Raw genomic sequence first — 14,925 nt, 5'->3', positions numbered from 1 at the left:
TTTCTTTTTTTTTTTTTGAGACAGAGTCTCACTCTGTCACCAGGCTGGAGTGCAGTGGCACAATCTCAGCTCACTGCAGCCTCTACCTCCCAGGTTCAAGTGATTCTCCTGCCTCAGCCTCCCGAGTAGCTGGGACTACAGGCATGTGCCACCACCCCAGCAAAATTTTGTATTTTTAGTAGAGATGGGGTTTCACCATGTTGGCCAGGATGGTCTCAATCTCTGACCTCGTGATCTGCCCACCTCGGCCTCCCAAAGTGCTGCGATTACAGGCGTGAGCCACTGCACCCGGCCATACTTTTCAAATATAATCATCTACTTATGAGAAAGCACCTAGCAGTAAAATGACACTTCTTGAACTTTACCACATCTCCACATTGGTTTTATTACCCATGGTGCTCCTCTAGAGGCCCGGTAGTTTCACATGTGAGTGTTCAGGTGTCAGGGGCAGAGGGAATCCTACTCCTCTCTTGCACTGGTTCTGTAATACACAGCACCTTGCCAAGAATAAGAGAGTACCCGAGTGGAAAGACCACTGAGCCTTCTCTCTCCTACGCTGTCATTCTGCCTTCTGCCTGCAACTATGTAAAGTTACTGAAACCCCTTCTAACCCAGCCCAGTCACCCCTCTGTCACTCAGCAAGCATCTCCCCAGTAGCTACTCTATGCCAAGCTCTTTTACCATGCGCACATGCACTGGCCCTTTCTGGCAGAAGGGAAAGCAGCAGACAGATGAGTTAGGTTTGTAATTGATAAGTCCACAGAGTTAGCAAGACTTTTCTTAACTGGACTTTTAAAATGAGTCCAGTTAAGTGGATATAACACTCTTTAGGGTAAGAGATCTATCACTTCCAAAACCAGGAATGTAGAGGCTGGAATCAGGCATTCCTTATGGTCAATGGGGCTGCCTCCTGCTCGGATTTAAACTCTTCTCGTAGCCCCTACGAATTAGGCAATAGAATGATTCATTCCGTTTGCAATTGTTTGTTAACCATTGCTATGAACACGAGGACTGGGTGCAGCCCTGTGGATACACAGTAAGCACATCAGCCACAGTTGCTACCTTCTTGGAGCTCACCAAACAGACACTTAAGCAGCTGCCCCAAAGCATGATAAAAGCTATGGTAGTAAAGTACAGACTGCTTGGAAAGACCCATTTCAGGACATCCAACCTAGTATAGTTGGTCAAGGAAGGCACCTGACATAGCTGGGCTGGGGAAGGGTATAAGAGAAGACTTCCTAGAGTAAGTGAAATCTAAGATCTGACCTGAAAAATAAGCAGCTGTTACCCAGGGGAAGAGGAGAGGGAGCGGGAGGATGTTCCAAGAAAACAAAACAACATGGACAATGCCCTAGAGGCAGAAGGAAGCTTAGCACCTTAAAGGTGATAGAATTCTAGGCTCTGAAGAGAAACCAGAATATCAGCACCTGTAAGGAACTAAAAGAGTTTCAAGAGAGTTTATGGAAAACGTAGGATAAGGGAGAAGAGGGGAGGAGATGCTGAAGAGAGAGGCAAAAGAGTGAGCCTGGAAAGATGAGCAGGAGCCAGGTGGTTTTGGCAAGAGTCAGTTTGGACTTTAACCTAAAGACGGTGGAAGTCGTTGCAGAGTTATACACAAGAAAGGAAGTGGTTTTTTTTGGTTTTTTTTTTTTTTTTTTTTGGAAAATGTGGCATTATAAGGAGTAGATTAAGGGAACACAAAACAGTAAAAAAAATAGACAAAAGAGCAAATGAATGGAGGCAAAGCATAAAAGACCAGTTAGAAGATGGCGGCAACAATCTAGTAAGAGATAATGGTATCCTGGCCAAGGATAGTAACAGTAACGGAGGAGGGAGATGAGGGGACACATTAGAGTTATATTTTGGAGGTGGAATCCATAGGACTTGGTGATTGTTGATGTGGGAGGTTTCAAGAAAAATGCTCAAGTGTCTGACTTGGATAAATGGATAGATACTGAGATAGGGAACACTGATGAGGATCTTGTTTGGGTAACAAAGGATAATAAGCTCAGTGTTGAGACCTGTTGAGTTTTAGATGTCCATGAAATATCCAGTAGGAGAACACTGGATTTAGCGGAGCTAAGCACTAAATACGGTGAGCCTGCTTCAGCTGTCTTCTCTAGGCTGACGACCCCAAAACAATGTACCCAGTCCAGCTATGTGAGCCTGGGAAGATGAGCATTTTTCGGGGCTGTCAGCCTAGAGAAGATATTTGAAGCTGTTGTAATCGAAGAAGTTGTCTAAGCAAGAACGCAGAGTGAGCAGCAGGAGAAAGAAAGCTTAAGACAAAACACTGAAGAATCCCATCCTTTAGGAGAAAGAAAGACTACATAAGAGATTGAGAAAGAGCTGGTGGAGAAAGGAGGAAATTGAGAAGAGTATGATGTTGTGGAAATCAATGGAAACGTGCTTTTAGAAAAGAGTGAGCCACTGTATCAAAAGGTGTTGAAAGGTGAGGTCACATAAGAACTTAAAGGAAGTTTGGGATTGCATTAAACATTAATTTTCAATTCTATGCTATTTAGTACATGTATTAAATTCCATATTCTTAGAAGTTTTTATTTTAGCATTTTTTAAAATGTTGATTTAATTCCTTGATGTTTTCATTTAAGTTGTGGCAAGAATTTAGGATAGGTATTAACGTATTTTTCAAGTATGTTACATTTTGGTCCAAGTCTCATGTCTAGCATTCATGGTGACTCACACCTGTAATCCCAGCACTTAGGAAGGCTGAGGCAGGCTGATCACTTGAGGCCAGGAGTACCAGACCAGCCTGGCCAACAGGGTGAAACCCCATCTCTACTAAAAATACAAAAATTAGCCAGGCATGGTGGCCTGTGCCTGTAATCCTAGCTACTGTGGAGGCTGAGGCAAGAGAATCATTTGAACCTGGGAGGTGAGGGTCTCAGTGAACCAAGATAGCACCTCTGCACTCCAGCCTGGGCAACACAGCAAGACTCCGTCTCAAAAACAAAAAAGGAAAGAAAATAATAACAGATTGTTCTTCCTTGCTGAGAGGAGTATTGCCCTTATTAACTATCTCTTTTCTTTTGTTTCCCACCCTTCAATCTTTTGTTTGTTTTCTATCTCTTAGCCCTGTGAGCTCTGCTTTTAGATAAAACCTTTTCCCATACAATTTGAATTGCAGTGTTGCCTGATTTTGAAATTATAAGTATGACTTATTTCCTTTGTGTCGTAACCACTTAAAAGTTAGTTCATAGCAATGCACATCACAATCCTTAAAGAGTAAAATATGACTTTTAGTCATCCTCTTTCCTGTTTCTTTTCCAGCTACAAGAGACTGTGAAAAGGAAGTTGGAAGGAACTCGATCACCACTTAATGGAGACCAGCAGAATGGTGCTTGTGATGGGAATTTTTCTCCAACTAGCAAACGAATTCGAAAGGACATTTCTGCGGGGATGGAAGCCATCAACAATTTGCCCAATAACATGCCACTGCCTTCAGCTTCTCCTCTTCACCAACTTGACCTGAAGCCTTCTTTGCCCTTGCAGAACAGTGGAACTCATACTCCTGGGCTTCTAGAAGATCTAAGTAAGAATGGTAGGCTCCCTGAGATTAAACTTCCTGTCAACGGTTGCAGTGACCTGGAGGATGGCTTCACCATCTTGCAGAGCAAAGACCTCAAACAAGAACCTCTCGATGACCCTAATTGCATAGACACATCAGAAACATCTCTTTCAAATCAGAACAAGCTGTTCTCAGACATTAATCTGAATGATCAGGAGTGGCAAGAATTAATAGATGAATTAGCCAACACGGTTCCTGAGGATGACATACAGGACCTGTTCAACGAAGATTTTGAAGAGAAGAAGGATCCAGAATTCTCGCAGCCAGCAACCGAGACCCCTCTCTCCCAGGAGAGTGCGAGCGTGAAGAGCGACCCCTCTCACTCTCCCTTCGCACATGTCTCCATGGGATCTCCCCAGGCGAGGCCTTCTTCTTCTGGTCCTCCCTTTTCTACTGTCTCAACGGCCACTAGTTTACCTTCTGTTGCCAGCACTCCTGCAGCTCCAAACCCTGCAAGCTCACCAGCAAACTGTGCTGTCCAGTCCCCTCAAACTCCAAACCAAGCCCACACTCCAGGCCAAGCTCCACCTCGGCCTGGAAATGGTTATCTCCTGAATCCAGCAGCAGTGACAGTGGCCGGTTCAGCATCAGGGCCTGTGGCTGTGCCCAGCTCTGACATGTCTCCAGCAGAACAGCTCAAACAGATGGCTGCACAGCAGCAACAAAGGGCCAAACTCATGCAACAGAAGCAGCAACAGCAGCAACAGCAGCAGCAGCAGCAGCAGCAACAGCAGCAGCAGCAGCAGCAACACTCAAATCAGACTTCAAATTGGTCTCCCTTAGGACCTCCCTCTAGTCCATATGGAGCAGCTTTTACTGCAGAAAAACCAAATAGCCCAATGATGTACCCCCAAGCCTTTAACAACCAAAACCCTATAGTGCCTCCAATGGCAAACAACCTGCAGAAGACAACAATGAATAACTACCTCCCTCAGAATCACATGAATATGATCAATCAGCAGCCAAATAACTTGGGTACAAACTCCTTAAGCAAACAGCACAATATTCTTACTTATGGCAACACTAAACCCCTGACCCATTTCAATGCAGACCTGAGTCAGAGGATGACACCACCAATGGCCAACCCCAACAAAAACCCCTTGATGCCATACATCCAGCAACAGCAACAGCAGCAGCAACAGCAACAGCAGCAGCAGCAGCAGCAGCAGCAGCCACCACCTCCACAGCTCCAGGCCCCCAGGGCACACCTGAGCGAAGACCAGAAACGCATGCTTCTCATGAAGCAGAAAGGAGTGATGAATCAGCCCATGGCTTATGCTGCACTTCCATCCCATGGTCAGGTAAGTGTAAAAGTGAGACACTTCGAGTGGTGCATTTCAGACTGTTAATGTGTGATGCTCTACGAGCTTCCACTGTAGTTGGGTCTAATTGCCTGCAGAAAGCCTATCTATACATCCTCAGATAGTGGCCAGTTTTGGAGGGTTCTTTTTCAATTTCTCCTAAGAGATGGAAAAGGGTGGCATGATAAACTTTCTTATATTTCAATGTCTAGGAATCAAACTTCTTTTATTCCCAACTGCAGATAAGAATTACATAAAATTCTCACTCTGAGGGAGGGAGGCTGCAGAGGTCACTCCACCAAACATGGCACTACCTCTGTAGCTTCTCTCCCAGCTCGCATGATCCTAGGCTCTGGGTGGTGGGAAGTGGGGGACATTCAGGGCTATCTATAACCGTTTTATAAGGCCCTGAGCAGCCTTCAGCTGTCTTACTGAATTATGAATAATGGGAAATTTGGCTTGTTGATGTTCAAATATAGGAGAGCTTTCTGGATTTTCAAAGCAAAGTGGAGAGTAGATTTTTGTAGGACCTCATAATGTTTAAACACTTGCTGCTAGACCAGCAACAGTTGGAAGCTGGTTTGATCTTCTTACTTGGGAGTGCAATGAAACCTCTCTGATTCATTCAGCTCTATTTCCGGAAAATGTGATGGTGAATATATCTTAGTGCTGTGTTAAAATAAAGTCTCCACTTTCTCACTGGCCTTCTTCATGGGAGGTTGGGCTCTCGGTGTGCATGGTAAAAAATGAGCAGCAACCAGTCGGGAAGTGAATAGTCACTGACAAGCATTTCACTCTCTTCATCCTGACCAGTGGCAAACAGCCACAGCTCCTTTAGTATAACATTTTTTCTACCCTGAAGGAGAGAGTGGGGAAATGCCCATTAGAGCGACTCCCCCTGCCCCACATGGATGAATTCAAGAGAGATCATCTTACTGCCAGTTGCTGTGCTGTGCCTCAATTCTTCCAGGATGCAGACACAGTCATTTTACTTGGAGAATTTGCAGAAAAGTCTTTGCTTTAGAGGCCCTCATGTCTAAACAGGTTCTAACTAGTGCTTGGATAGGTGTCCACAATTGAGTACTTTAGAAGCAGTGGGAAATAACGCAGGCAGATCTTGCCTCACTTGGTTATTTGCATCTTGTAGCTCCTGGAGTGCCCCACCCCACCCCTGAAACTCCAAGCTTGATGGAGCTGCAGGGCTGGAGGTGGTGCTGGCCTGCAGAGACAGGCCTGAGCTCTGTGGCTTCATTCTTGTCCTCAGCCTTACAACCCCCAAACCTCACAGTGGCTTGTTGTCTGCACATGCCAGCCAGCTCTAAAGATTCCATCTGGATAAATAAAAGTATAACTTGGTTTACATTGACTGCAATCAGTAGCTGATAGAAAAATATCATTGAAATGTGAGCTTTTATGTATTATCTTAGTTTCATTAAGAATATATACCATTGGGGAAATACAGCATTTTATACACTTCCAGATTAAGTTCTGAAGTAGGCAGAAATACAGGCAGTATACATGGATGTTTGTGGTAGCCCAGGTGTGTCAGAAGGTTTATGAGATCACAAGCTGTCAGAATGGTCGGTCTGTTGTTAATACAAATTGTGCTTCTACATTCGCTGTTTTTACACTAGCTACAGTAGAGTATTTCCTTCAAGCCAGACCAAAGATGAATAATTAATCCCAGTTCACAGGCTCTGCAGACATGTGAGTGCAGTGATGCACCCACCCTCACCCCCACTAAATGTCTTTCGAAATGTGCCAACTTGGGACAAAGTTCCTGTCTTTGTGGGAACATGGATTTTAAGGGTACTTCTTTCAGGTCCTTATGCCTGACGAGCTGTGAGTCACTGAAGCTGGTAGCTGCAGAGGTCATGTTTTGAAAGAGCTCAGTCAGCTGAAGAAGCAAAGTGATGTTTTTCTGGATTAAATCTGTGTGCTCCTCCTCTCTTCTCTCGTCTCTCGAAGTATTTTCAGTGTGGACAGAATATTCCTTTGTGAGTCCTCATTAGAATAATCACTTCTTAACCTCATAAAAACTCATCAGGTAAAAGCGTGCTTTTTAATGAAATATTAACTCACCACTGTTTGAAACAAGCTTCAAAATACATGTATAAACATGTGAATATCTTTCTGCAAACATATCATTTATTTCATGTTTTTATCTGATTGTGAAGCAGTATTTACATAGTTCTCAGAATAGTTCATTACATTATATGCGGGTACATTCCACAAATATGAGCACGAATTGCAGGTGCGATATAAAATATAATTATACATAGGTTTAGTTCAGTTTCGTTTTCTGCTGTTGCTAGTGAAAACTCACTTTATTCTTTGTTGATCACAATGACCATGATCAACATTTCGTTTTAATGAATGACTTGAGCAGCAAAGCCTTTTAGGCACATTTATTTCAAGAAAATTGTCTTCTACAGATGTTTACTTATTTGGAACATTTGTATAAAATTCCATCTCTCTCAGAAATGAATAGAAATGTGCTTACTTCCTGTATATTTCAAAAAAGAGGGAAACAAAAATAGAAACAAAAGATATTTCAAAATTTTGAATGTGTTTTATCTAGTAATTCCATTTCTCAGAATTTACGTGTTATTCTTCTTGGTCAGATGGTTGAAGAAAGTTTATGCTCATGGTGTTATTTATGATAGTGAAAAACTTGATCTAAAAATAAGTATTTTGGAAAAATAAATATGTACATGACATTCATGATATAAATAAATGACTAATCATATGGAAATGCCTTATAATATGAATAAAATAGACCATAAAACAATTTATATGTTACAATCCAAATTGTGACTTTTAGTATGTGTAGAAAAATACTGAATAACTGAAATGTTATTTTAGGAATTCTAAATACTGAATTCCTAAAATGTTAGGAATGATATTTATTTCTGGCTGGAAAAATTATGAGTGATTATTGTTTTCCTCTTTATATTTAACTGAATTTTGTAAACTTTCTATCGTACATGTATGTTAATTCTACCCTCTGCGAAAATACTTTTTTAAGGAAGGGAAACTCCCTGTTTAAAAGAGTTTACCCTTCGTTAATTCTTTTTTTTTTTTTTATTCTTAGTTGAATTGATTTGCCACTTGGATTGAGGCAATATCATTATTTGCTATTCATTGATATATATTAGTTGTGAATCCCTGCTTTAGTGAGTAGTCCTAAAACCTGCCTCCCACACTCAGTCTCTTTTCCATTCTGTCTCCTCATCCCTTTACCATGTTCTCATTCCTAGAAAATTTTAGCTACATTAGTGACAGTGAAAGTAGCAATAACATTTTTACCATTAAAAGTTTTTGAATCTTCTCAGAGATATGTTCTTATATTATTTCTGTATTCCCTTTGCTTTTTTTTTACTTTTTTTTTCTTTTTTTTTTGAGACAGAGTCTCGCTCTGTCACCCAGGCTGGAGTGCAGTGGTACATCTCAGCTCACTACAAGCTCCGCCTCCCAGGTTCACGCCATTCTCCTGCTTCAGCCTCCCAAGTAGCTGGGACTACAGGAACCCGCCATCGCGCCCGGCTTTTTTTTTTTTTTTTTTGTATTTTTAGTAGAGACAGGGTTTCACCGTGTTAGCCAGGATGATCTCGATCTCGTGACCTTGTGATCCACCCGCCTCAGCCTCCCAAAGTGCTGGATTACAGGCGTGAGCCACTGCGCCCAGCCTACTTTTTTTTTTTTTTAAACGTTCTGGAACTTCTATTCATCATGGACTAAACTCCCAGATTGGCTCTAATTTTCTTCTTACCAGCTTCACTTTTTAAAAATTAATACATAATATTTATACATATTTATGGGGTACATGTGATATTTTGTTACAGGCATAGAATATGTAATGATCAAGTCAGGGTATTTAGGGCATCTATCACTGTATTTATTCTTTCTTTCTTTTTTTCTTTTTTTGAGACAGGGTCTCACTTTGTTGCCCAGACTGGAGTGTAGTGGCACTGTCATAGCTCACTGCAGCTTTGAATTCCTGGATTCAAGCCATCCTCCCACCTCATACCCCAAGCAGCTGGGACCAGAGGCGGTGGTCACCCTAACTGGCTAATTTTTTTTTTTTTTTTTTTTAGTTTTCAGTAGAGACAAGGTCTCACTATGTTGCCCAGTCTAGTGTCCAACCCCTGAACTGAAGTGATCTTCCTGCCTTGGCTTCCCATAGTACTGGGATTACAGGTGTGAGCCACCGTGCCCGGCCTGAGGATTTATTATTTCTATGTGATGGGAACATTTCAAGTTCTCACTTCTAGCTATTTGAAATATACACTACATGTTCTCCAATTTTTAAAATATGTGTTTTTGTTATGAAATAGAACTTAACTTTGGTCACATCTGGTTTTTTTCCTTCCTAATCCTGTTATTTCTCAAGGGCCAGGATCTCTCTCTCTCCTCTCTTACACACACACTTTAGCTGATTTTTGCATAGTGCCTAGCACTGTGTCTTAAACATAAAGATGTTCAATAAATCATTTGATGGTGATTATCAAAGTTTGGGTCAAAAATATGATTACAGTTGATTATCAGCTCCAATGGAGAAAGCATTAGCTCACATAACGCAGAGCTGCTTTTGAGATCAAATAGAAGAGCTGAAAAGGCAAGTCTAGAAAGAATCCTTTGATAGGAGGTGATTATCTTGAACCAGCAGAACAACAGTGAGATTGCTGGGAAGGCAACCACAATCCCTGTGTCTGACAAACAAAAAACAATGGAGCAACTATGAAAGAAGTAAACCAAAAGCAGAGACCACTTGCTGGTCAAGGACGCTCACAGGCCAGCCCAGAGCCCAAGAACAATTCCTGTGGGGAAGAGCAGAAAGGGAATCATGTCCAAAATGTGATGTTCATTTTTCATACTTGCAATCTTAGGACTAGATACATCATAGGTGACTCTGCTACTTTATTCTTTACACGTGTGTCTTCTACATGTGGCTGTGTGCATCATAATGAGTACACATGCTCATATTTTACAGAATGTTTTTCCCTTTCAATTTTATTTTCCCAGAATTTGTGGAGTGCCCTGTGTGGTATATTATTATAAGCTTTTTTGTCATAAAATCTCCAGAGAAAGAACAGAGCTGCAATATTCACAGCTATCATGGAAATCTCTTGGAAGATACATTTTCCTTAAAGAATCTGGAACCCCTTTGTTCAGTTTCCTTTATATATATATAGTTTACCTTATCCAAGTAATACACATGCATAGTTCAGAAAGTCAAATACTGCTAGGGGGCTTTTGATGAGAAACAGTAGTCCCGTTTCACCCACACCATTCTTAATTTCTGCTTGCCAAAGACAGCCACTTCCATGCAGTAAGTTGTCTTCTCATTTATCTCCATAAATTGCATTTCTCAAGTTTTCAATTACTCAATTCTACAGAAGATGGGGGGTTCAGCTACTTACACTACCTCCTCACAAACACACACACCCCCCCACACACACACACAGTTTCTCTTTTCCTCTTTCCCGTCCTCTCAGTGTAACTAGCTATATTACAAAACATGATTTTAAAAAGTAGTCCATGTTTACATGACTGATTTTTGCATAGTGCCTGACAGTTTAGCCATGTAGTATGCTATGATTTTGTTTCCTTACTTGTATAACTTTTTGTTTTCCTTGGAATTTATGATTGCCCTTTTGGGCGGGGTGGGGGGCATGTATTGTCTCTGTACGTACTTTCGATCCATCCTTAAACTTTTCTGACCCTGTAAAACATTCAATATGATCAAGCACGTCAGATAATGTAGTTTTTCTTATATTTTCTTTTCTTTTCCCTCTCTCCCTCCCTCCATCTTTCCTTCTCTCCTGAAGTTCTCTGCCCTCTTGGTTCTGTCCACTTCTGTCCTGCAGTTTTCTTGGTCTGCTGCTTAACGGAAGTCTTGCAGTCACCCTTCACCATCATTGTTGTAACGTTTCACCACCATTCTGTGTTGCGTCATCTGTTTTCTTGATCCCACCTCTTTCTTGAATTATTCCCTCAAATTGGTGGAAGTCCTCATAGTTTCTTACAAAAGGCTCAATGGGAGATTGTTTCTATGGAAGCGATTTTTGAGACTGTCTGTATCCTTACATTTGATTGAGTTCACCTGATGTAGAATTATAGGGTGTTTGTTTATTTGTTTGTTTGTGTTTTTAAGATGGAGTCTCGCTCCATTGCCCAGGCTGGAGTGCAGTGGCTCGATCTTGGCTCACTACCACCTCTGCCTCCTAGTTCCAAGCGATTCTTCTGCCTCAGGCTCCTGAGTAGCTGGGATTACAGGCGCATGCCATCACACCCAGCTAATTTTTGTATTTTTAGTAGAGACAATGTTTCACCATATTGGCTAGGATGGTCCCAAAGTCCTGACCTCAGGTGATCCACCCGCCTCGGCCTCCCAAAGTGCTGGGATTACAGGCGTGAGCCACTGTGCCCAGCCTATAGAGTTATAGTTTAGAAAACACATTTAATTAGAATTTTAAAGGCATTTCTTCATGGTCCTCTGACTTTCCTACTATTAAGTTCAGGGCCATTTGGATTCCCCACCGTATGTGTGTAACCTGTTTTTTCACTCTGATAACTTTTCTAATATTCTTTACCCTGAAATTTCATGATGACACACCTTAGTGTAGCTCTTTTTCATTCACTGTATCTAGTACTATGCATGTTTTTTTTAATCTGGAATTGTGTGTCCTTAAGATCTTGGATATATCTTAGTTTATTTCTTTGGTAATTTCTCTCTTCTTTTTTCTCCTTTTTTAACTTTCTGGAACTTCTGTTTGTTATGTATTAAACCTTCTGGATTGTCTCTGATTTTCATGTCTTTCCTATTTTTCATGTCTTTGTCCTTTTGCTCTATGCTCTGACATTTCCTTAACTTCATCTTCCAACCCAATTATTAAATATTTCATTTTGTTTATCACATTTTTAATTTCCATAGGCTCTTTCTTTTCTCTAATTTATCCTTTTCAATCCAAGGCTATTAATTATCATTTTAAAATGAAGCTTTCCAGGCCAGGAGCAGTGGCTCACACCTGTAATCCCAGCACTTTGGGAGACTGAGGCGTGCTGATCACTTGAGTTGAGACCATCCTGGCCAACATGGTGAAACCCCGTCTCTACTAAAAATACAAAAATTAGCCGAGTGTGGTGATCCAGGCCTGTAGTTCACAGGCAGTAGCTACTCGGGAGGCTGAGGCAGGAGAATCGCTTGAACCCAGGAGTTAGAGGTTGCAGTGAGCCGTGATCGCACCACTGCACTGCAGTCTGGGCAACAGAGTGAGACTCCGTTTCAATAAACAAACAAACAAACAAATAAATAAATGAAATTAAGCTTTCCTGTGCTTCCTGCTTTGTCTCTGTTTCTCCTAAGCATATTTTTTGATATGCTTGTTTTTCTTTCTTTCATAAAAGAAGCTTTTCTCAAATATCTGTTTAAGAGAGAGGCACAATAAAGCTAGTTAGTTGCTCTGTGTGCTTAGATGGGGCTTGTCAATTGCGGTGCTTTGTTACAGGGTGACTCGCCTAGAACCTGCCCATTTCACTGGGTCAATGTTTGTAGCTTGTTTTCCCTTAAGCTAGACAGAAAAGACTTCCATCTCGTGGCTGAGGGTTGTAAACTTGGATGCTGGCTTTCTGGAGCTGAATAAGAGTAGGGAGGTAAGAAGTGGTGGTGATGTTGAGGGGCGTCCTACTAACTTCTATGTAGACTTTCACTTTATCTCCCTGTTTTCATATGGCTCCTCAACCTGCTGTGGGTAGGCCTGGGGTCCAGGATTCCAGAGTCCCGTGGTTTCATCTCTGCAGAGTAATCCACCCTCCTTCTTCTTGTCTGGGGGAGGGTATCTGGTCCACTTCTTAATTATACAGGATTGCAGCCAGTTTTCCTTTTTGCATTCCCATTTACCCTGGCGTTCAGAGGTACCTCTGATTCCTAAGTCTTCACAGCGTTGTTTAGCTTGAATCATCTTGCTTGATTTTTGGCTTCTTCTACTGCAGGATTAGATTCAGCTTTCTCTAAGCTGCTAAGTCGTTTACCACTCAGCCAGCTGATTTTCATCTTCCAAAATTTTGTTGACACCCCTCAATTCCTATTGCCATCTCCCATCTTCTTTGTTCTTAAATGTTTATGTCATTTTTATTCCTGTATTGTGATTGTACTGGAGCATCGGAGGAAGCCAAGATTAATGTGGGTGTTCATTCTACCGGAGGCTCCTTCAGTGACTTTCAACACCTTTCTGTTGAATATCAAATATTGTCCAATATTGAAATTTATAATTTTACAGCAGAATTCACATTATTATTTCTAACACTTTTGGCTTCAATGGAGTGGGTTTCAAAAAACCAAAAGTGCTCTCTTAACACAAAATTTACATATATCAAATACACGTATTGAAAAAGACAACAATGTCAACATGATCATCATGCTATTTTGGAAGAAGATTTTGTGATTATAACTATTGAGTAGTTTTCAGAATCTTGAAATACCGACTTACTTCAAGGACTATAAAAACAGTTCAGGTTCATGAGTCTGACTAAGACAGTAGTACCTAGCCACTCAGGTGCAAGGTGGAATATGGACAGAACACTCCTCACTGACTGAATCCAGGCCTTCCCAGCTGAGGGGAAACCAGCAAGCAGAAGGGCCCCCAAATCCGGATCTTAAATGCAGTGCCCCTGCTTATGGGTAAAATACCTCATTTCCATGTACATCCTGTCTTATTTTGAAAATTGATATTCTGTCAGAGTTTTAGAAATATGAGACTAAGAGAAAGCAGCAGAAAAGGAAACATTTTAGGAAAGGAATGGGCTTTCTGGAAGAAAGGTTTTTTCTTTTTTGTTTTTGTTTTTGTTTTTGTTTTAATTTTGAGATGGAGTCTCACTCTGTTGCCCAGGCTGGGGTGCAGTGGCACGATCTGGGCTCACTGCAACCTCCGCCCTCTGGGTTCAAGCAATTTTCCTGCCTCAGCCTCCTGAGAATCTGGGACTACAGGCACACACCGCCACGCCCAGCCAGTTTTTTGTATTTTAGTAGAGATGGGGTTTCACTGTGTTGCCCAGGCTGGTCGCGAACTCCTTAGCTCAGGCAATCCGCCTGCCTCGGCCTCCCAAAGTACTGGGCTTATAGGCGTGAGCCACTGCACCCAGCCCGAAAGAGGTTTTAATTGCACTCCTATGAAAATATTCCTTAAAGGTTTTAGGGAACGAGAATATTCTTGTTTACTGAGAGAGCTGATAACCCATCAAACAGTGGTTCTGAAACATTTATGGGCCTAAGAATCTCCTGAGGAAAGCATTCAAGATGCAGGTAATCAGATTCCACTGCCAAAGGCCCAGAATCTGTACATCTGGGATGAGGCCTGGGGATGTGCATTTTAATGAACATCTCCCCCGCCCACATCTCCCAACCACTATCACCACCACGACCATTTTCTCCCAACCACTATCACCAACACGACCATTTTCTTTCTCTTTTTTTACTTTTTTTTGAGTCAGAGCCTCACTTTGTCACCCAGGCTGACATACAGTGGCAAAACCTTGGCTCACTGCAACCTCTGCCTCCTGGGCTCAAGCGATTCTTGAGCCTCATCCTCCTGAGTAGCTGAGATTAAAGGCATACACCATCATGCCCAACTAATTTTTGTATTTTTAGTAGACAAGGGGTTTCACCATGTTGGCCAGGCTGGTCTCGAACTTCTGACCTCAAGTGACCCACCTGCCTCAGCCTCCCAGAGTGCTGGGACTACAGGCGTGAGCCACTGCACCTGGCCACCACTACCATTTTCTAATGGAGAAATAGTATGTAAGATAACACTGAGGGCTGGGCTCAGTGGCTCACGCCTGTAATCCCAGCACTTTGGGAGGCTGAGGCAGGCAGATTACCAGGTCAGGAGATCAAGACCATCCTGGGTAACATGGTGAAACCCCATCTCTATTAAAAATACAAAAAATTAGCTGGGCATGGTGGCACATGCCTGTAGTCCCAACTACTTGGGAGGCTGAAGCAGGAGAATCGCTTGAACCCAGGAGGTGGAGGTT

The 14,925-nt window shown here is 42.0% G+C and overlaps 1 protein-coding gene across 1 annotated transcript in view; it reads left to right on the top strand.

The window, feature by feature from the left end:
- Positions 1 to 14,925, top strand: part of MAML3 (mastermind like transcriptional coactivator 3) — a 435,952-nt gene that overhangs the window by 256,321 nt on the left and 164,706 nt on the right. The window contains exon 2 of the mRNA XM_005555953.5: positions 3,292 to 4,890. Coding sequence (XP_005556010.3) covers positions 3,292 to 4,890 — 1,599 coding nt within the window. The remainder of the gene's footprint in view (positions 1 to 3,291; positions 4,891 to 14,925) is intronic.

Source organism: Macaca fascicularis, chromosome 5, assembly GCF_037993035.2.
Source record: "Macaca fascicularis isolate 582-1 chromosome 5, T2T-MFA8v1.1".
In the NCBI taxonomy this organism is placed as follows: domain Eukaryota; kingdom Metazoa; phylum Chordata; class Mammalia; order Primates; family Cercopithecidae; genus Macaca; species Macaca fascicularis.
Note: the sequence above shows the minus strand (reverse complement) of the source record. Positions and strands in the feature narration are given on the sequence as shown.